Source organism: Pteropus alecto, unplaced genomic scaffold (assembly GCF_000325575.1).
Source record: "Pteropus alecto unplaced genomic scaffold, ASM32557v1 scaffold101, whole genome shotgun sequence".
In the NCBI taxonomy this organism is placed as follows: domain Eukaryota; kingdom Metazoa; phylum Chordata; class Mammalia; order Chiroptera; family Pteropodidae; genus Pteropus; species Pteropus alecto.
The window spans coordinates 10566243-10589203 of NW_006432945.1; the positions used below are offsets into that span (position 1 = coordinate 10566243).

Genomic DNA, 22961 nt, shown 5'->3' on the forward strand with positions numbered 1-22961 from the left:
GCATTGTTATACACATATATATTTCCTAGAGTAATCACTGAAATAACAGTGTCAATTAGTAGAATGATTTCAAAAAGCTCTTCAAAATAAGGCATGCAAGGTGAGAAAAAGAAAGAGTAGGTAAGCCAGTGATTTCTCACTCGTTCTGGAAGTCAACCATTTTGTGGCTCGCTCTTCAAGCATTTTCCCCTAACTTCAAGCTGTTCTGCTAGTCCCAAACAATTTTTGCTAACTCTTCTAACCATTGAGGCTGTAGACTGGGGAGTGACCTCAGGAAGAGGCTGAAAAACTCATCATCTTACCTACTGTAGTTTGACTTCTAAGGGTAGATTTATGCTTTTCTGCCTCCTTCTTTATTTTATCTACGGGAGTTAGCACCAAACTACTCTGTTGTTACTCTGCATTACCAAATGCATTAACCATTTTTGAAACCGTAAAAAAAAGATAGAAATAAAGTGAGATACATTCATTTAGTTAAAAACATGACTGAGTACCTACCACGCACCAAGCATTGATCTAGGCACTGGAGATACAGTGGTACACAAAACAATGTCCCTGATCTCAGGACCTTACACTTTTGTATGGGGACAAATAATTAAGATAATACCAGATAGTGTTATGAAGATGAAACAGAATGACAATGAATGACTTAAGTGGAAGGGCGCACTTTAAATTGGCTGGTCAAGGAAGTCCTTCTTGGACAAATAACATTTGGGCTTAAAACTGAATGACAAGGAGGAGCCAACCATGAGGATTTTTTGCATAAACTATTGCACTGATCAGACTGGGCCAAAGCTCTAAGGCCAGAAGCAGTTTAGGAAGGAAGGAAGAAAACAAAACAAAGAGAACCAATAGTGGAAGCGATCTGGCTGCGGAGAGGCATGAACGCTGGCTCCAAGTGGTCACAAATTCAGCCCTGAACTTCCCGATGGAAGCAGCGAAAAAGAAACCTAGTCAGGGCTGAAGTGCACCCTAGAAAAACGATCCTAAATACCGACCTGCACAGAAACGCAACCTGCATATGTTATTTCTAATACTCAAAAATCAGAAGCAGATTGAATGGCTAACAATAAAGGGATAAACAGGCTACAATGCACATTTCCCTAACAGATTACTATGACTCTATTAAAATTGAGAACTATGATAACCTAAATACGTTTATGCTATAATGCCGAGTGAAAAAGCGAGATATGAAATAGGATCACTATTTTATGTAAACCCTCAAAACCCTTACTCCCAACAACCAATAAACGAAACTGAAAAAACACACATCAAATTTCTAAATTTTATGTGTTTGAGTGGTAGAATTATAAGTAATGTTTTTTTATTTCTTCTTCACTGTTTTTTTCGGATTAAAAAAAAATTTAAGGAAAAAATCCATGTATATACAAGCAACTGAAAAGTTATTTAAGTCAGACAAATATGGTATACGTGTATAGCATTAAGTGTTCTGATGGGAAAACAGAAAATTAGGTGAATAAAACTCCATAAACAAATACAACTAAATGGATGAAAAGGCCTGTTTCATTCCACCCCAATCACCTCCCACTGGAGAATGCTTTAAAAGACATTTATTGACTGTGGCAGCTCCCTACATATACTCTTCCTTCCTTCCTTCCCCAGCATCTAAAGGATAATGTCCATGTTCTGAACACAGACATGGATCTCTTAGGTTCCTATTTCTTTTTTAATTTTTAATTTTTCAATTATAGTTAACATACAATATTATATTAGTTTCAGGTGTCCAACACGGTGGTTGGAAATTTATATAACTTACGAAGTGATCACCGCGATAAATCTAGTACCCAACAGACCATAGTTATTACAATATTACTGACTATATTTCTTATGCTATACTTCACTTCCCCATGATCATTCTGTAACCACCAATTTGTACTTCTTAATCCCTTCCCCTTTGTCATCCACCTCCCTTACCCCCCTCCCATCTGGCAGCCATCAGGATGTTCTCTGTATCTGAGTTTTCATTTTGTTTGTTCGTTTATTCTGTTCTTTAGATTCCACTTATAAGTGAAATCATATGGTATTTGTCTTTCTCTGTCTGACTTACTCCACTCAGCACAATACCCTCTAGGTCCAGCCATGCTGTTGCAGATGATGAGATTTCATTCTTTTTTATGGTTGAGTAATATTCCATTGTATATACATATACCACCTCTTTTTTTAATTCATTCAACACTTGATGGACACCCAGTCTGTCTCCATATCTTGGCTATTATAAATAATGCTGCAGTGAACATATGGATGTACATGTCCCTTCAGAGCAGTGTTCTGGATTTCTTCAGACAAATACCCAGAAGTAGGATTACTGGGTCCTTCTTTGTCTCTTGTTATCCCCTTTGTTTTAAAGTCTCTTTTGTCTGATATAAGTATTGCTACGCCAGCATTTTATTTATTTCCATTTTCATGAAATATCTCTTTTTCCATCCGTTTACTTTCAGTCTGTGTGTCTTTCGATCTGAAGTGAGTATTCTGTAGGCAGCATATATAAGGGTCTTGTTTTCTTATCCATTCAGCCACCTCATGTCTTTGATTGGAACATTTAACACATTTGCATTTAAAGTAATTATTGATATATATAGAGAGAGTTATTGCCATTTTATTTCCTGTCTATTTCTGACATATTTTGCCACTCACCAACTCCAGCTCATCCTATATTATGTAGCCAAACAGAGCCACTTCAAATTTCTCAAATTTGAGATGCTTTATGCTTCTCTCACTTTGCCTGGAATCTTTTTTGTCTAGTTAAAGTCCTAATCTTCCTTCAAAATCCCACTCAAATGCCACCTCTTTTATGGGGCCTTCCCTGATTACCTTGAATAGATATGAGCACTCTTCCATTTGCACCTCGACCATACACTGTAAAAATCTCTATAGCAAATATGACGTAGTACAATTATTTTTGTCTACATGTCTATCTTCCATGCTATCTACCATGGTTTCTTTGAGGGCTCATTCCATATTTTATTTTTGCATCCTGTGAACCTAGAACCGTTCTTGGCATCAAATATTTGCGGATTAAGTGGAAAACAAGCAAACATACCTCTACTGGTCTCATCCAAGCCAGAGAACAAGGGATAGCCTGAGCTGGAAGCTTTGTGTAGCAGCACCTGCAACAGAGTATCAAATATATAAATATTTAATCACATTTTTAACTGCATGTTATGGAATTTCTAATCCATTTCTGGATTTTAGCTCTTTGCACCATTTCAGAGTATTCTATTCACGTTTTAGATTAATGTCTTACACTTAAAAGAAATCTAAGAAATAAAATTGTAAAACATAATATTTTTGAAAACCATGCAATCAAAATATAGGAATAGTTTAAGCTTCAAGCTATATGAATACAAGTCTTAGCGTGACCCAAAGAAACATTTTCTTAATAAGAGACTGAAATTTAGTCTCATGGCCCATTCAGATTCACAGTCATGTGAAAGAAGACACAACAGATTATAGTCCAACTGTGAAACTAAATTACCGTTTGCCAAGTCTGCACTAAGAAGAAAGAGGGATGGAAAGGAGGGAAGGATAGAGGGAGGAAGGCGAGAGAAAAGAAGAGCGATCCTAACCCTTCAGCAGTATGATTCAAAACTTAAGTTGTGCTTACTAAATTTGTTAACTCACTTGAGGAACCTCAGAGAGGACTTCTGAACGGTTCCAATATTTCCAAAGTCTGGGTAGAACACTTCAACTTCCCGTTTCCCAAGGACTCGATGGATAATGACCCGATACCACCACTTATCCTCAGAAATCCTTACACAACAGAGATGTCCCGGTTGGATAAAATAGTCTGGCATGGCGTATCGATCAGAAACCAGTTGATTAGAATAACAGCGCCTGTGGAATTCCATAATATGGAAACCCGTAGTAGACAAAAAATTAAAGATCATTTTATCGATGTATCAAGAGCAGAAAAGTCTTGGCAAAAAGCGAAGGAAAAAAACACCCTCACTTTTTCTGATTTGTTAATGCTTATCAATGCCAATTAATTTTCCTTTTTCTTATCCAAATCCCTTCTCCTTAGCAACAAACATCTTCGAATAGAGATTTATACACTTATTTTATCTCATATTCTCTGCTGAACAGAATGTAAGCAAACTTCACTCCCCAGAGCTTCCTGAAATGAACATTTTAGAGATATCAATGGCCTGTTAATTCCCAAATCCCACAGCCTTTCTCCTTGGCTTTCCACATACCTGCTCTCTCTGCAGCATGACTCTACTGCTGTCCACTCTTTTCTCCTACTACTTTCTTGTTGATAATTATTCCTTTGATGGCTCTGTAACTGCCTTAACAGTTTGGGTTCTCTGGGGGCCTTATCTTTAGTAAGTATAACATACTTAGAGCTCAGGCTTCGGAACCACTAACCTGGGTTCAAATCCTGACTCCGTCATTTGCTAGCCGTGTGAGTTTATCTTTCTGTGCTTCAGCTTACTTGCTGAAGATGGGGATGGGGATAATAAAGCCCTAGTTACAACACGTGAATGTTTAGCACAGAGTCCAAATATAATAAGCACTCAAATATTAACTATTTATTATCCTTGCCATATACCATTTTCATGTCTTATATCACTGCTGATAAATTGACAATTCTCTGTCTCTACCTTTAGATCCTGCATCCCTTCTTCACTTTAAAACTTTATTTTCAACTGTATGGAAAAGTTGCTAGTTGTCCCTCAATTTCCAATCTCCTTTCTTTTTCTCTGCAGTAACAGACTCCCAAAGTTTAACTGAGTATATGGTCACTCAGATTTCCCATGCTCCGTTCCATCTAATGTGGCTATGTGAATACTAATTTCTGGCCAATCAAATGTGAAAAAAAGGTAAAGTCTGCATGATTAAGATGGCAAATGTATGCATATTTTACCAAAATTTTTTTAAAAAGGTAAAGTGTGAATATTCTACCTGTGTCTTTCAAAGAAAAGGGGATGCCTCCAAGCCCCCACCTACTTCTTTTTCCTCTACCCGCTGGCTGGAATGAGGACCCAGAGCACGTGGTGGTGGGCTACATTCCAGACCACATGCATGGGGCAGCAAGACCAAAACACTTGTGTTTCCTAACACCATAAAGCAACCCTATCTGCCTGCACTGCCTGTCAAGGGAAGAAGAAATAAACTTTTACCTTTATGCTACTATAGTGAAGCTATGTCTTTGTAGCAGAGGCTAAACCTAATCTTAACATTGTCCATTTGACACTGCCAATTCACTATCTCATGGTCACCTGAGGTGCACGATGTGCAAGCTTCCAACTCGTAACCCCAGCTCGAACTTACCCAACCTCTAAAGTCAGCACAGTTTTCATATTCTCCCTTTCTCCCTCACCCTTCTGACTTTAGAGGCTGGGTAGGTTCACCAGTTGTCACCAAGACCTGACAATTATACTTTCCTAATTTCTCTCCAATTTCTCTCTTTTCCCTTCCATTCTCACTCACTCTCTCACCAAGACTAACCTATCAGTGGATCTTGTCCCGTTCACTCCATCCAGCTTCCATACTGCGACTAGAGTTATCCTTCTAGAGTACAAACCTGTCGATGTTCTTTCTTAAAACTTTCAGAGGTTCCTCCTGTCAACAGCATAAGTCAAAATTCTCTGCGATGGTGTTCATACCCTAGCTTTTCCCTAGTCTTCCAGTTTCACGTCTAGTCACTGCCCCGCCACATCACCCAGTGGTGACTGCACCTCCCTATTGGTTGTTCCCAGAGCACACCACTCAGTCCTCTGTTAATGTTGGCCTCTGGTGCCAGTGACTGGACCCGCACACAGCCATTCGCACCTCCTTGACTGGCAAATTGTTGCCTGTGTTTGAGGCTTAGCTCAAGTATCTCCCTCGTGAAGCGTTTCTTCACCCTGCCCAGGCAGAACTACTGCCTCACACGATATCCCACTTACCCCCTGTCTTCCTAGACAATCGTAGTATTCACAAAGGCAAAGACTATATCCGTCTTCTTGTATTGTCAGTGCCTCAACATCCCAACACCAAGCAACAACAGATATAGTATTAATAATAACAGCAGCCAACATCTGAGCTAGACTCAATGCTAAGGACTTTAATGTTCACAACTCTGTGAGCTAGGTACTATTATTGTCCCCATTTCAGAGGTGAGAAGTAAAGTAACTTCAAGGTCAGAGCCAGTAAGTTTAAAACATGAACTAAATCTTACAGGCATACTGAAATGCAATATATGACAATATTTTCACTAAGTGATTATTATGTGACTTACAATATACCAAGTGTTCTTGGGTAAAAGATAAGTAAAAAATGTGGTAAAATTAGAAAAAAAAACATGAAATGCTTTAAAAGGGATAGAAAATAAATAAAAGTATTCTTATATGTGACAGTGTAAAAATCAGACATTTGTGAATAAATCTAAAATGATTAAAAATGTACACATTTTACATGGGTTCAATAACAAAGGGCATCGTTTTGCAGGAGAGGAAAGATCATTTAGAGCAGCAGTTATCCAAGCGTAGCTCATGAGGCCCTGGGACCCTGAAACCCTTTCAAGAAGACCATAAGATCAAAACTATTCCAATATTTTAGTATTACGAGAATAGTTATTTGCCCTTTTCGCTGTGCTAACATATGCACTGATGGTGTGAAAGCAAGGGTGGGTAAAGCTCCAGGTGCCTTAGCTATATCAAGGCTGGGGCACCAAACTTTACTAGCAGTCATTTATTTGTCACTGTCATACATTCGCATTAAAGAAAAGAAAAAGAGAGGCCAATTTCACTTAATGTCCTTGGTAAAGCAACAAACATTAGGTTGATTACATCTCAACCACTGAGTGACCGTCTTTTCAATATTCTCTGTAAAAACACTTCCTAAGTTAAAGGAAGCACTTGTGCATTTGAGTTATGAATGAACTAGTTGCTTTTTTTGTAGAACATTCCTTTTACCTGGAAGGTAAATTAGACACTATTTTCATGGAACACCGTTTTTGCTTGAAAGGACCTTGAAAGGAGCCTGTCACTGCAAGGAAAACAATGACAGCACCTGTTGTCAATGATAAAATTCAAAGCTTTCAAGTGAAAATTAAAATTTTGGAAATGTTGGACCTACCACCACGAGCTTGACAGCTTCCTAATACTTTTCTGATGAGATCAGTGTAATGTGATTTTTTTTTTTATGTGATAAAATTGTGTCAACATTTGGAAGATCTACATAATTCAGTGAGCTAGTATTTTCCAAATGACCAATGCATGATGTTTTAAAATCCCAGAGAGGGTAAAAGGGGCCAGTTTCATTGAGTCCACACTTCTATAAGGGCCCTATGCTTGCTTTAATGCTCTGCTTTGCTATCTTGAAATTCTTAATCGTTAAACAAGGAGCCTTGCATAATTTTGCGCTGGAGCCTGCAATTACACAGCCAGTTCTGGATACATTCAAAGTGCAAAGGCAGACCGAAGGATGTTAACATAGCAGAGTATAAGAAGTTCAAATTCCACCTTTCAACTAACCCTCAAGAAACTACTACTTGTCAAGTTTTGGTATACTATCAAAGAATATTCATGATTTTCTGAAAAGGCTATTAAAATACTCCTTTTCTCATCTCTGCATCTGGGTGAGACCACATACATGCATCTACTTCAATCAAAACATATCTCGAGAGAGTAAAGACAGAAGCAGATAGTAAAATCCAATTTTCTTCGATTAAGCCAGATATTAGAAATCTGTAAAAATGTAAAACAATTCCACTCTTCCAGTTTCCAGGAAATAGTGCTTTTTCATAAAAACATTATTTACATTTATACAGATAGAGCAATCATTTTTTAACAAAAGGTATTTTTAAAGTTTTGCAGTTTTAATTTCTATATGATAAATATCAACAAACAAAAGTTCTCTTGGGTCCTTGATTTTTAAGAACCCTGAGGCCAAAATGTTTGAGAACAGCTGATTTAAAATGAGAGACATGAAAAATACATTGAAAAGAACAGACTCTTACCGCATTTCAATCATCATATCTTCAAGTAACTCTGAAGAATCCCTGCTATAGATTCGGATGTAGAACTGACTAGGAGAGATGATATACTCCACGAAGACCCCCACGAGGGTACTGGTATCTAACGGTGGCAGTCTGCACAGTTTCTTATCCCGAACAGCATCTGGTGGGATATCATGATTTGCCATTGCCAGGTTGAGCTGTGATTTGTCAATTTCGACTTGCTGCAAGTTTAAAAAAATAAATAAATAAAAGAAACTACTAAAAATCTTTGAGTGACATTTCAAACTCTATGACAGCATTTCTCAAAGTATATTTTACGAGTCACCTTTATCAGAATCACCTGGGAAATTATAAAAATGAAGACTTTTAGGCTTTAACCCAGACTTACTAATTCAGAATACCTGGATGGGGGGCCCAAAATTATGCATTTAAAAAATTTCCTAGGTGATCCTTACCTACGTTATTTTTATTTGCTTACATTAAATTTATTGAGGTGCCACTGGTTAATCAAACTATACAGGTTTCAAGTGTACGATTCAATAATACAGCATCTGTATATTGCATTGTGTGTTCACCACCCAAAGTGAAATGTCCTTCTGTCACAATGTATTTGACTCCGTTTACCATTCTCTACTACCCCCACCCTCCCTCTGGTAACCACTACACTATCCATGTCCATGAGTCTGTCTTGTCCATTTGTTGCTTTCGGTTCTGTATTTCACATGAGTGAAACCATATGGATCCTTACTTACATTAAAATATGAAAACTACTGCCTTGTTATATTAGATAAGATTTTAAAGTGTGTTACAACTGCCCTATACAAAATTAAAAACATGGTACTTCAAATAATCAGGCTGAACTCAGACAGAGTCTCATCCTACCCAAGCTTATCAACAAAGGTAACTTGAAAGAATGAATTAAACTTCAGACTTGTCTTCCAATCAAAAAAAGTAGGATTTGTCAAACACTCTCATCCTAAAATACATTATTTTCCTTTAGGCCTTCCTACTGTCCTCTAGAAAACTTAGCAGGCTCTCCTAACAAAATGTTTTCCTTCCATGAAAGCAGCAGGTACAGACAGTAGAGGGGAAAAAGAGTAAGCAGTTAATTCCTTAATAACAACAAAATAAATAATAGAAGAGAGAATTGTTTGTGGAGATGTAATGAAGGAGAAAAATTAAAAGTGCCTTGTAATTAAGGATAGGTGCGGGGGCAATTTACAGCAACTATTGAGATATGCAGCAGAAACGAGGGTCCTCAATTCTTCCTAAAGCCCTCCAGGGTTTTCAAGCCTACATTTTCAAAAACCTGGACAGAGAATCTGCGATGTCATCCTAAGAGAACTGTCAAATCTTTAAAGTCATCTGAAAACTTTAAAATGAGACTTGAGGGAAAGCCAGTTATATAAAAGATTGAAAACCAGAATAAATGCTGCATAAGGTGACTACAGATAAAAGCTCTGGGCTCTTCCAAGAAATCATATATCTAGAAATAAGACTTTTGGTTTAAAGAAACCCAATTTTGGTTTAAATAACCATCTAGTTACTTTCCCATAATGCTGAATCTCCAGTGCCCAAGTCTTTAAATCTTACTCACCAGCTGCAAAGGCTTCACCACCAGATTCGGTTTCTTGTAAATCCTCTGTTCTGGCTCTTTACGGTTTTTAAAACAGTAATCCCACGTCGTCTCCTTGATAGTAGCAGCAGTAGACAGTGAATTTCTAGGGGGACTGGAGACACAAGTCTTGGCTTCTATTTTCTTATCTGACTGAACTAAACACGAATGTCTGACTGATGAAACAGCTCCATCTGCAATGACCAACAGAGTAGCCTAAGTATATCTATTAAATAGTTTGTACGATGGTGACTAAGCACATTCTATGTGCCAGGCACTGGGCAATGATAAATAAGAGATATGAACCTGTCTTTGTGGACTTTTCAGTATGCAGACATACAAGAAAGGTTCTAGGTGGGAACAAATCTTATGCTGTAGGGGACAGGGGTAAGTGGTGAAGGCTTCTTAAATTTTGGTGAAAGGTTTTATTTTTCAACATACTGACTTCGATTTATGTCTTGTTCGATTTTAGCAGTGAACATTCATTGTTACTTAATGTACCATGTATGAAATCCAGAATAAGATATCTGAATTTTTAGGGAATTCTCAAATTAAGCATATATTTTGTTCAAATTTACTTGTGTATGATGATTACAAGAGTTTGGCACATTAAACAGACCCCAGGTACATCTAAAGCCATAGTGATTTCTAAAAAATAAACTAGTAAGTGCACAAAGATATGGGTACAGGAATATTCATCACTGTATTTTTTCATAATGACAAAAAAATAGATAAAATCTACATGTCCATAGATTCACTGAATGAATTATAATATAGTTACATAAAAGAATTACATGTAGTTAAAAGGATGAAACAAACCTGTATATGCTGATATGGAAAAACATCGACAATATATCAAGTGTAAAAAGCAAGGACTTATATTTATATAATACCGTTTTGTGTAAGAAAATTTTACATATGATATATAACTATATTATACGGAAGAGGTCCTGAAATAAACCCACTAAAATAACCACCAGTTACCACGTCTACGTTGTTGGAACTTTTTAAATAAGAAAATACTACTTCTGCAATTTTTAAAAAATCTAGCTATGCTTACGTATACATTGATAAAAGTCTGGAAGGCTATATAAAAATTCTAACACCGATTTTTGGAGGTAAAATGATGGAAAATGTTCAATTTCAACACTCTATTCAGCTGTACTGTTTGAATTTTTTACAGTGAACATGAGTCATTTTAATCAGAAAAATCAACAAAGATACATTTACGCTTTGGAAAAAATAGCTGTCCATCATAACCACTTACAGAAACTTATAAAAATACAAGTACAATATTGTTACTATTGGTTAATAAGACGTTACCATTGAGGGAACTGCGGAAAAAGTACCTGGGATCTCTCTGTATTAGTTCTTAATAACTGCATGTGAATCAGCAATAATCCCAAGAAAAATTTCAAAAGAAAAAAAAAAACTAAGCCAGAAAAAATACAAAACAAACAAAAATCAAGTGCCCTAAATGCAATGTGATATCCTGGAGTAAACAGATCCAAAGGCAGGAAAAGAACAATTTTGTGAAAACTGGTAAAATTGGAATAAAATCTGGAGTTAAGTCATGTATCAATATTAAGTTTTTAGTTTTGATAAAAATGTCATAGTAATGAAAGATATTATTAGGAGAAACTGGATGAAGGGAATATGAAAACTCTGAACTATCTTTGCAACTTTTATATAAACCTAAAATTATCCCAAAATAAAAAATTAAAAAAAAAAAATACAAGTGCTGGGTCCCAATGCACACTCATTTATTCTGAATCTCCATGTATTTCTAAACAGCTTCTGATATATGGCCAGAGTTTAGACCACTGAGCAACCTAGTGCTTCCCCATCAGCTCACCATTTCAGAAAATTAATTTGGCTAGAATCATCCAAAAACCTGGACAATAAAGTAAATTTTAAAAATTCAGATGGTCTTTATTAATGCAATTTAACCTCATTACAAAAAATATCAACAGAAAGAAAGTCATTATACACAAAACACTTTCAAGGCTAATGTGTGATCTGTTCAGCTGATGTGACTATAATAAAGAATCTTCCACAACCAATGCTATCTTTCCCCTTGTCCTTACAGGGAAAACTAAAAATCAGGTCTGCATCAAACTGTAATTCAACTCACCAAGTGGTAGAGGCTTCATGTCAGCATCAAATACCAGTAAGTCTTGCTCTCCTTCTCTGAACTCAACATGGAGAATGTCACTAAGAGCTCCAACGAGTTCTGTCACATTTAAGAAGCCTAACTTTTTCGGTGAAAGTTGCTCTTTAAAAATTGCCTGTCACAAAAAATATCAGAAATAACATGAAACAACAAAGTTAGATAACAGGAATATGACATCTACAGATTCCCTTGGACAATGTTTTAACATGGACTTAGCCAAGCTAAGTTTGTAAGGATCAGTGAATGCGGGTATTCCAAGAAAGGCCTGGTTCTATACAGGAGCAATGCAAACCAAGGGACCCATAATCCCTCACAGTAAAACATCGAGGCCACTTCGAGTCCCCTTCGGAGCACATGGTAAACTGAAGGGAAAATCAGGAGACTGCTGTACCTCTCATTTTTAACTATGTCTGAATGTAAAGCAAAAATCTTTTTTAAAAAGAGGGGAATGCAAGAAATACAAAAAATCATAATAAACCTGTTGATAGTTCCCCATTTTCAGAGAAAGAGTATTCACTATCAGGTTCAACATGCAATAAGGTATTTTTAAAATATTTCCTCAAAATTTTATTATTTCACCCTTGAAAATGGGATAAATAAGCAGGTATCAGTGCATTTCCTACAGTATACTGTTTGATTTTCTTGCCTTAGAAAAGAAGAAAAATTATAACAAATACATACAGAAGAGAATATATAAAGGATAGATACTAAACATGTTTGGTTTAAACTGCACAGTCATTTAGTAAATCTGTCCTTGTTAATAAGCCCTCCCATCGAAATGGTTAGATTCTTAACAAAACTCGTCTCCCTAATCAAGGTAAAGCAGTTGAGCGAATCCTAATTTTTGCTCGCTTCCCGAGACCAGGTGTAGTAAGAAGTCCTTGCTCTGACTTAATCACCTTGCAGAATATGGACAGGAACACAAAAGGCCAACACCCTGAAAGAACTGATCTCCGACAGAGGGTGGGACCGCTACAGTGCATACCTTTTCGCTCATGTGATGCTGAGACCCAGCTCGACTCTTTAGGACTTCCCCCAGGACACTTTTAAAACTGCGGGCCTACCGTCAGGCTGGTCTTGGTTTAAAAGGGTCAATAACATCACATCCATAGCCAATCATGAATACCCGAGAAAAACAACTGGCAGAGAACAGGGGAAGGGTGGTGGTGAACTAGACTTAGTATCTCTACTTCTTCATACATTCCACTGTTTGATTTTCTTGCCTTAGAAAAGAAGAGAAATCATACCAAATACATATAGAAGAGAATATATAAAGGATAGATACTAAACGTGATGGTTTCTGATCATTTTCATGAGTCTCTTTAATGGTTTCTCTACATTCTCTATAAGTGCCTACTACTATGAATATGCAATTCAGTTGAACAAAAGTCTAGTTTGGAAAAGATTTTTTCATGTAAATCATTAATTTTTTTTTTTAATAAGTGATACTCAAAAGTCTCAAAACGTTATACAGCGAAAACTAAGTCTCCACTCCTATCCCGCAGTCACCCAGGAGGTCACCTCCCTAGAAGAAACCATTATCGCCAGTTTCTGGTGCAACTGTTCATGGAAGATATATTACCCAATTTTATTATAAATACTGTGTGTGGATTTTCGGTTTTGCTATCTGGTTTCTCTGTCTGCCTTTGTGCGGAGCTTCGGAAGGATCCCCAAAGTGCTGCTGCACTTTCTCCTTCGATCAGCGGTAAGAGACCTTGAAAGAATGGCAGATTGTTGACCAGGTATTTCGAGGGGACAAATCATACAGGTGGCTTGTATATCATGTTGGATAAAGACTTGGCAGATGTTTCTACAAGTTAGAATAAAAGTTAAATTAAATCTATACTTATTATATATTGCTAATCGTAAAGCTGCATTTCTGCCTAAGACTGTTTACCAAGAAAGGCAAAGAGCCTCCCTATAAAATGAAAAGGTTTGTTTTAATTTATCCAAGATTGTTGACTGGTAAACTTAACACCCTGAATTTTTATTACAGAAGGCTACATTTGCTAAAATGTTTGTAGCAGAAAATTGCTCAGTTTGAGTTGTGAATCTGGCACAGGAGGTTGATTTTATCCATAAATTCTGTGATAATTAAATCATATTCTATTGCAGACTTTATTCTGTAATATTATTATTAAATAAGTGACTTTACTTGTTAATCTAAAAAACATTAATAGACTTTGTTTTAGCTTTCTCCCACAGGCCTATTTGAAAAAACAGAAACAAAAAATGTTGTGGCTCTAAATGATTCATTTCTTTAAGACAATGTGATTTTAAATTTTCTCCATCACTATCTGACAGATGATGTGTATCTTTCCTAAGTTTTCTTTTTCTTCTACTATGAGTTAACGTACATTGAACAATTACTATGTGAAAGGCACTGTTCTAAATACTTTACTTTTAAATCATTTAAATTTCATAAAACTATGAAATTAGGTACTATTGTCCTAAATTTAAACATCACCTATAAAATAGCACAGAGGTGATATATCTTAACCATTGTGCTATAGTATCTCAAAGCGTCCATGTTTACATCTGCAAATATGAGTTTCGATGGCATGGTAGTTAAGAATTAGGATGCTGAAGCCAGTCGCCTGGGGTTCACCCCGGCTCCACCCACTCCTAGCTACCTGACCCTTAGGCAAGTTACCTCTCTGTGCCTCAGTTCGTTGTGAAAAGTAAACGAATTACTATATAAAAGGCATTCAGAATAGAGTCTGGCACACAGCTAACACACATATAGGTCTTACCATTTTTTAAAATTAGATAGATGGCCATATCTGAATTAACATTCTGTAACTTGATTTTTTTTTTCACTAAACATGATAGTTCCCAAAACGATCCATGTTTCAGAACAAATCTAGTTCACATTTTTAATCTACTACATATTATTCCATTGTATAAATGTCAATCTCAATTTATTTACCTGTTCTCCTATTAATGGCCATGTGTTTCCAGTTTTCTGCTATGCTGCACTGTGCACGTGTCAGAGTGTCTCTGAAGTACATACGTGGAAGCGGAGCTGCTGGAACCCTGGGGGTGAATCGCCTCAACACTACCTGCACTGTCAAAACGCTCTCCAAAGGGGTTTTCTCCCACAAGCACTGTATGAGGTACTGTGTTTCGCCACGTCCCCAACGGACACTTGGTATTATTAGACATTAAAAGTAAATTAACTTTTATTCTAATAATATTATAACAATAAGTGGTAAAAATATCCTTCCTGCATAATGAAATGTTTATTAGGGAGCATATTCTTTACTCTTTTAGTAAAAAAAAAAAAACACCAAAATGCAAAACAAGATGTTTACGTTCTAGAGCACAGATTTGGAGGATCCAAGGAGTAGCAACAAAATTTCTATCACAAAAAATATAAGCTATAAAAAAATTATGGTTGGTGAAAAAGAAAACACTCACCTCAAACTCCCTAAGCAGTTTAGAAATAAGCAAACCCTCTGGAAACTTGGACACAACCTAACAAATAGAAAATGAAATACAATATAAATAGACGCTAATAGAATGCTGGGTGCCAACAAATCAAAATAAGACAATATAAACTGAAACAGTAACAAAGGCAAAAAATGACATTATTAAGTAAATGAATTAAAGTCACGATATTTTAATTCAATCTCCAGTTTTAAAAAGGGTTATAAAAAGAAAAATAGCAGTGACTTCTAACATTTCCAGAGCTGCTACAATGTCAAAACTCTCCAGAAATTCCTACGGTTCTTTAGCTCTAACATATTTAGCTTTAACTCGCATTAAAAAAAAATTCTACAGCACAATTTCAAACATTTTTAATGGCAGAAAAGAAATATAATGGATATTATATAAAACTTTGGGAAACATGATTAAGAGAAAATATCTACAGACAGTAGCCATTGTTGTCCATATGCATATAAAAACACTTTTATTTAACATAAAAATAGTTTCTATAACCAGTTTTTAAATATCATACCAAATCTTTCCACATCTATACATGGAGCAATATGTTTACTGGCTAGAGTTTTCAAAATATTCAATATACCTAAATTTATTTATTCAATCCTCTATTTTTCATTCACAAATTTTACAATTATCCCCATAGTTGCATCTTGCATACTTGTCCAATTATTTTTTAGAATAAATTCCTAGAATTAGACTTACTCTATCCCAATAAAGTGTACAAAGCTTTGGGTTTTCCTAGATTTTTCCAGATACTATGTATTTTACTAAAAATCCTAATTTAAGCTTCAGAAAAGTATAAAGTAAAAATTACACAAAATTCTGTGACCCAGAGACAGTTGTTGCTACATTTTGGAAAATCCTTTCAGAAACCAATTTATGCACACGCTTATTTACATTATTCATGATTCTACGTGAAAAGACAATACTAAATATGCTATTCTATAAAATCTGTTTCTAAAGTCCAACAATATGTCAAAAAGATACTTCCATGTAAATTAACTGAGGTTAAGGCATACATAAACTTTCTCATGAATCACATGATATTCCTTAATTTGGGTGGGTAATTTAAACAATCTTTTATCAATGAATGTTTTAATTTTCTCTAATATTTTGGTACCATAAAAAAATCATATTGAACAAATGTTGAAACAGGAAGATAGGGGTCTGAATGCATCAAGGTTTTTGCATTTCTGCCAGTAAAACCACAACAGCTGAAGTGGAATAATATAAGGCAGTAAGAGTCATAATGTCACTCTGATCATGCAAATCACAATTAACAGCTCCCGACAAAAATTTAAGTGTACATACCCTTTGCCCCAATACATAACAGCCAAAGAGCTTTACAAATTAATAAGGAAAAACAATAAATTAGGTCAAGGACACGAATAGGAAATGCATAAAATATAAATGGCTACTAAGCATATGAAAAGATGCTCAATGTAAAAATCAAAAAGTATAAATTAAAACATGATTGGATAGTAACATTTCACTGTTGGTGGAAATGTAAATTTGTTCAAATCTTTTAGAAGGCAATTTAGTAAACTTAAAATATTCAATACCTTTGGCAATTCCACTTCTAGATAAATGTTCAAGAACATTAACTGCAGCATTTGTTAACAGTCAAGACTAGAAGTAACCTAAATGTTAATCAATAATGAATCTCATAAGTGAAATATTGTACATCAACACAATGGGATACCATGTACTATTTAGAATATTTGACATACATATGTATGACTATATTAGAAAGATCTTGAGCTATTTATTAATAATTTGGGGGTGGAGGAAGGGAAAAGGGAAGAGCATTTATGAAGCAACTTAAATTTTCTAAACGATTTTAAAAACATTAAAAATATTTAGTAGTTGGTAATTTTTTTTCTGATCTTAAAAGAACAGTCACGTCATTTGCAGTATATTTGAACAGATCGGGAATAAATATAAAACTAATAAATACCTGTAGGCAAATTAAACTTAACTATAAATGATATCTAAATGTATAATCAATTATTCTTATCCATTTCCCCCGAACGGAACTTACAAATTTTATCTTATGTTTTAGTTCTGGATTGATAGTCCCTCCAGGTCCAATTTGCGCAATAACTGATTTGAAGGTATTCTCCAACTATGAAAAAAGAAAAAAAAGTTCAAGTTACAGTCCAAAAAAAACAGTCAAAGATAAATCTGAACAATATGTAAACATCTATCAAAGGAAATGTATTTCGATCAAATGGATAAAATATTGTTCTTAAGAAGCACTGTAACATTTCATATCACATAACATACATTTAGAGTAGACGGAGTCTTTATAAAACTAAACGCTCTGAAATTTTCCAGGATAATTAATATTCTCTGTAATACTCAGATTCTAGAGTCTTCAAGTACTCAATCCCATACTCTTACCCAGAAAGGATTTTTGTTACTAATGTTCTTCTGTTTATAAAAGTATTCGATGTTTACTAAATACATGCTTAGTGATGCCTGATGCAGGGAGGAGATGGGATAGTGGAAGGTTGCTCGCTGGGAACAGGGTGAGCCACGGTGCTGGTGTAATGACTGTCGGCCCTCAAGGGCAGGAAGGAGAAGCTCTCCTGTTGTAAGAAATGAAGGGGGAAGGAACCAGTAGAGGGGTACAGAAAGGCTCTGTGAAGGTGGGGTCAGAAGGTGGAGAGTCACCTGATGGCTTCAGGCTTCTCTGAGTTCAGCAGCAAGGCCCACTCCTCACAGAGGAAAGTGGAGGGAGGGAGCTCCGTTGAGAAAGCGGAAAGAGGCCTCGGTTAAGAAAGCAGGGATCTGAGGGTTTCAGGAGAGAGAAGTCGATGGCATAGGGAGGCCCCAATAAGATAAAAAGATGATGCACGGGAATAACCGGAAGAATGAGCCAGAAGCACAGGCGGTTATTTATGATCAGAGAGTAGCATGGAGCATATTCATACAGGCAAGGTCCAGTGAACAGTCACGGCGGTGGAGACTGAACGTGGAATGAAAGATCATGGAGCTCTGTTTAAAGATGTTTAAGTAAATATAAAATGTATATCTATATTAGAAAAGACACAGAGATATCAAGAAAAACACAAATTACCTAAAGTCCTATCACAAAGACACAATCACTATCAATATTTTTTCCTTCTAAACGTTTTTCTTTTGTAATCTTTCTTCTTATTGTTACTTGGCCTGTCATTACTTAAAAGCTATGACCTTTTAGGTCTGTTTCTTCATCTGAAAAATTAAGATAATCTCAATCATCTCAAAAGGTGGACAAGAAAATGGGATCGGGGGGCAGGGGGCGGGGGGCGGATTTTTTCCCCATGATTATATCACTAATTTTCACAAAAGGCTTCAGTCTTATGTTCTTTATATTTATTCTCTATCTGCCATGAGATGATTCCCTAAAGCTCTCCAGTGAATAAGAGAATCTGAAGATAACTGATTTTTCACATCCCAACAGGCTCCCACCATTTAAAGATTCAGTATAACAATTTAATAAATTATCACTGTGCTAGGTGTTTCAGGGGACAACAACAAAAAAAAAGGTCACTTTCGGCAGAGTCATTCCTCCCAACTGAGTAGGGAAACGAGATAAATGCGCAAACAGCTATGACCTAAGACTGACTCAAAGCACCACTGAAGAGGCACAAAAGTGCAGAAAGGTACATCACAGTTAAGTTATAAATACACGGGAAGCTTCCTTTTAGAAGGGCCTTGAAGGATGGGAGAATGTTGCAGAGGGAGGTGGCGGGGAGGGCAATGAAGGGAGAAGGAATTTCATGAACAACAAAACAATGGACGGTTGGCCTGACGGCATTAGGGCAGTAGTGGAAGAGAAAACTGAAAAAGGTAGGAGAAAGTCGTATTACAGAACGTGACCGTAAACACCAAACTAAGGAGTCTTTCTTGGTTACGGAAACAAATACTGATACTAGAGACTTTTAGCAAGGGAGAGACGTTATCGCAATTTTAATCGGGCAAAAAACTAGAGGGATGGACAACCAGTCAGGGGACCACTGCAACTCTCTGGGCAAGAGTTTTAACTAGGGCGCTGAGGGTAAGAACAGAAAGAGGGGATAACGCAAAGTGGAGTCTACGAAAGTTAGGAAAGAACACAATGGAGAAGGAATTACTGATTCTATAGAAATGAATGAGAGACCAAGGAAACAGCCTCGAAGACCTCGAGCTGTATGTAGAAAGCTAAAGGACCCCGGGAAACTGGGAGGTAAATGACAGTACGGTGAATACAAATGTGATTTGTCTCTTACAAATATGGCTTGTAACAAGGTTGGCAAACGATGGCCCACGGGTCAAATCTGGCCCACCATCTCTCGCTCTACAGCCCATGAGCTGAGACTGCTTTTGACATTTTTAAATGGTTGGGGGGGTGGGGGGGAAAGGAATGATATTTTGTGACACATGAAAATTATATGAAATTCAAATTTCAGTATCTATCAACAAAATCTTATTGGAACATAGCCACACTCAGCGCGCTCAGCCACACTCAGTTACATATCGTCCACGTTTGTTTGTTTGTTTTTGCCTCAAAGTAACTGACTAAATTAAGCTGACTTTAAACGGAATGAAGTGAGGGAGATTTCTTAAAGTCCAGGTAATCTTGGGGACAGCTACAATTAGAGGGTAGAAATTATAATGTGGGGGCTAGGACGTGATCAATGATTGACACGAGGAAGGTAATCTAAAGGGTCCTTGATTTCAACAATGCTTTAGTCTCAGATGCCCATGTATCAAACAAAAAAAAAATGGACAATAAATCAAGTGAACAAAAGATTATATTAGAAAGATGGAAAGTGCCCCTCCCCCACCAAAAGCCATATTCAGATAAGAGTATTTAGTGCCAGAAAAGAGATGTGAGTCAAAGAGAGATACACCTCAGAAACATGGGCAAAAACACGAATAGGCAATTGATAAAAGTTAACACTAAACAGCCAATAAAAACAAAGTTTAACCTCTAATAACTAGACAGTAATAGTCAGATACAGTTATTTGCCTATCGAATTAGAAAATTATTTTTTACCATAATGCCCACTTATTCATTCAACGATTATGTACTGAACACATCCTATGTACTTCACACTGTACAAAGAGCTGGATACACAGGGGTAAATAAACTAGATATGGTCACTGCCCTCAGGGAACTTGCAGTCTAGCATGGGGAGACAGACATGAAACAATCATATAAATATGTAACGACGATTATGATAAATATTATGAAAAAACCCACAGAGTCATGAAAGGATAATATGCCAGAAGGTGTTAGGGAGGCCATGGGAGATCCAGCTTAGACTTGGGGGTCAGTAAAGAGGCAGCGGCCAGGGGAGGGTTTTCGAAAGAGGGGTCCATTTATTCTGAGTACTGGCAAAGGTACGAGGAAAGCAGCACATTCACACACATCTTATGTGAGTGCTAACTGAAACCACTGTCGGGGAGGACAACCTAACTACGAGTATGATAAGCCACAAAGGTGTACATTCCTTTCGATGCAGTGATGGCATCTCGAGAAATTTATCCTGTAGGTAATGGAGACATGCACAAATTTGAGCAAGACTGTCATCATAAGGTTATTTTTAATAGCAAAAACTAGAAACGGCCTAAATGCCTAACCTAAGTTAGAAGTAAAATAAATTCTAGCTCATACATCCTGCCGTTAAAAATTATGTAATGTAAAATTACGTTACATTACAATATTTAACAATGTGGGATGTTCACAATACAAAATTATAGCTAAAAAGAAGCAGGTCACAAACCTGGACCAGAATTATTCTACTTTTTATAAAAAAAAAAAAAAGTCAAATTCTAAGGGTGACAAAAGTATGGGTGATTTTTATTTTCTTCTGTCCTTTTCTTTATTTCAAATCTTCTACAATCAATCTATATTACTTTATAATAAGAACAAGTTTTTAAAAACATAGACACACCTAGGTGATATTTAGAAACAAGAGTTGTAAGCATTTTGGAAAGAAGATACATGAGGCTAAAAGCAGAAAGAAACAGAAGTTACATCTTAGAGAAATATACCACAGACCTTTTGGCATTATGGTAAAACATAAATACATTTCTGATAAAGATCACACACTGGCAGGCACACATGCAGAAGTGACTCTTTCAGCTGTTTAAGTATCTGCCAGGTATCTCATTTGACTAAAAGGTAGGCAATATGGAATTTGACTTGCCATACTAAAAATTTCTTCCAAACCCATGGGAAAAAATAGGTATAAAACCGCTACTCTAAGTTGGATTTTATTAATGAACTCAGTGAATTGCTCCTTCTGACAGTACGTGTTTAATCCATCTGGTTGCTTGTCCAGACACTTATGAACGATAGCGGAACCAAGTCATCAAGTGAAATAAAAAAGCTTCTTTTCTTATATGCAATACCAAGTAAAGCCTTTATTGATGTAAAAACCATCGACTGCTTGGGTGTAAATTAAAAGTCAGGTAGCAATTAAGACCCAGCCCTGATTTTGAATTCATTTAAGAGTAGACCTTTATAATTCCAGGTTTACCTACTTTAAATCTCATGCTGAATGTTACAATAAAATTTTCTAATGTGTAAGGGAGTAAGTAGGGTAGGAGGGGGTCCTAGATGGAATTAAGACTAGAGACCCTAAAAATGCCAGATTCCTGTTCCTTGACCAAATGCTCTTGCAGGCAATGACCCATTAATGGGAAGCAAAGTAACACCATTGTTAGCTGTGATCTAAGACTAAACATTAATGCAGAGAATTCTGATGAGCTGGGCTGGACAGAGCATCTGAGGCTTCATTAACCAGAAAATAGAGCTGATTCGTTTCGCTCATTCACGTTTTCATTCCTCATCTAAACTTCCTCTCAAGAGGTAAAAATAAATGAACAGAATGTGGTAAAAAGATTATTCCTATCATGCAAAACAGGCTTTAAATTGTTCTAAACCATTTGCTTTGTGAAACGAAGCATGGCGATTGGCGAGGGTGGGATACTAATGACCAAGCCTGACTGTGCCTCTTACAGGTGAAAAATGAAGAAACACTAATCCTCCTCATTTTACAAAGGAAAAACTGATTTTTTTTCTTTTTAATAACATATTTTTCTTATGACAAAATAACATGTGGAAAAACAAAACAAAGATGATCAAAAAGAATATAAAAGTCTGTAAATTTACAATTTAAATTTAATCTTGTTAAATATTTATTCTTTTTCTATGCACATAAAGAAACCCAGATACTTGTAGAGTTTTGAGGGAACACCCAGAAAACTGATGGATCTATAATTCTGAAGAAATGCAAAGGTGTACTTATTATAAGTAAGATTGTGTAGGATCTGCTAATTGTGTAGAGTCTATCCTGCTAGGAAATTTAAATATATAGTTTAGGAATTACAGCCCACTCCTTAGAACAAGATTTAAATAGCTCTGATGGCAAAAACTTCAACTGGAAGTGAAATGTGGTTATTAGGTTGTATCTATGAGGAATTCTTGGAGCTGCAAAGCACAGGATGAAACTCAAAGAAAGAAAAAATGTACATGCATCTCTCTCCTCTCCTTGGAGCCATGTCTGGAGCCAAGGTCCTAAACTTTGCATTTGTTACTGCCTGGCTCTGACAGTTAAAGATAAAGTCTTCCCACTCAATTCTTTAGAGTTTAAAATCTCTGAAAAAGAAATATGCATTATCATCGTTCTTTAAATATTTTTTTTGGAATTTTTGTCAGTATGATAAATTTAGAAAATAGAAATAAGACCTTTACACCTTGGATAAAAACAAAGCAAAATTATTTA

General features: G+C 36.2%; 1 protein-coding gene across 1 annotated transcript in view; it reads right to left on the reverse strand.

Moving 5' to 3' along the window:
- The window catches only part of TDRD5 (tudor domain containing 5), a 49214-nt gene that overhangs the window by 15963 nt on the left and 10290 nt on the right, over positions 1-22961 (reverse strand). The window contains exons 6-12 of the mRNA XM_015586135.1: positions 17240-17323; positions 15172-15228; positions 11713-11866; positions 9561-9736; positions 7964-8184; positions 3643-3855; positions 3062-3128 (exon numbers count right to left, since the gene is read on the reverse strand). Of these exons, the coding sequence (XP_015441621.1) occupies positions 3062-3128; positions 3643-3855; positions 7964-8184; positions 9561-9736; positions 11713-11866; positions 15172-15228; positions 17240-17323 (972 nt within the window). The remainder of the gene's footprint in view (positions 1-3061; positions 3129-3642; positions 3856-7963; positions 8185-9560; positions 9737-11712; positions 11867-15171; positions 15229-17239; positions 17324-22961) is intronic.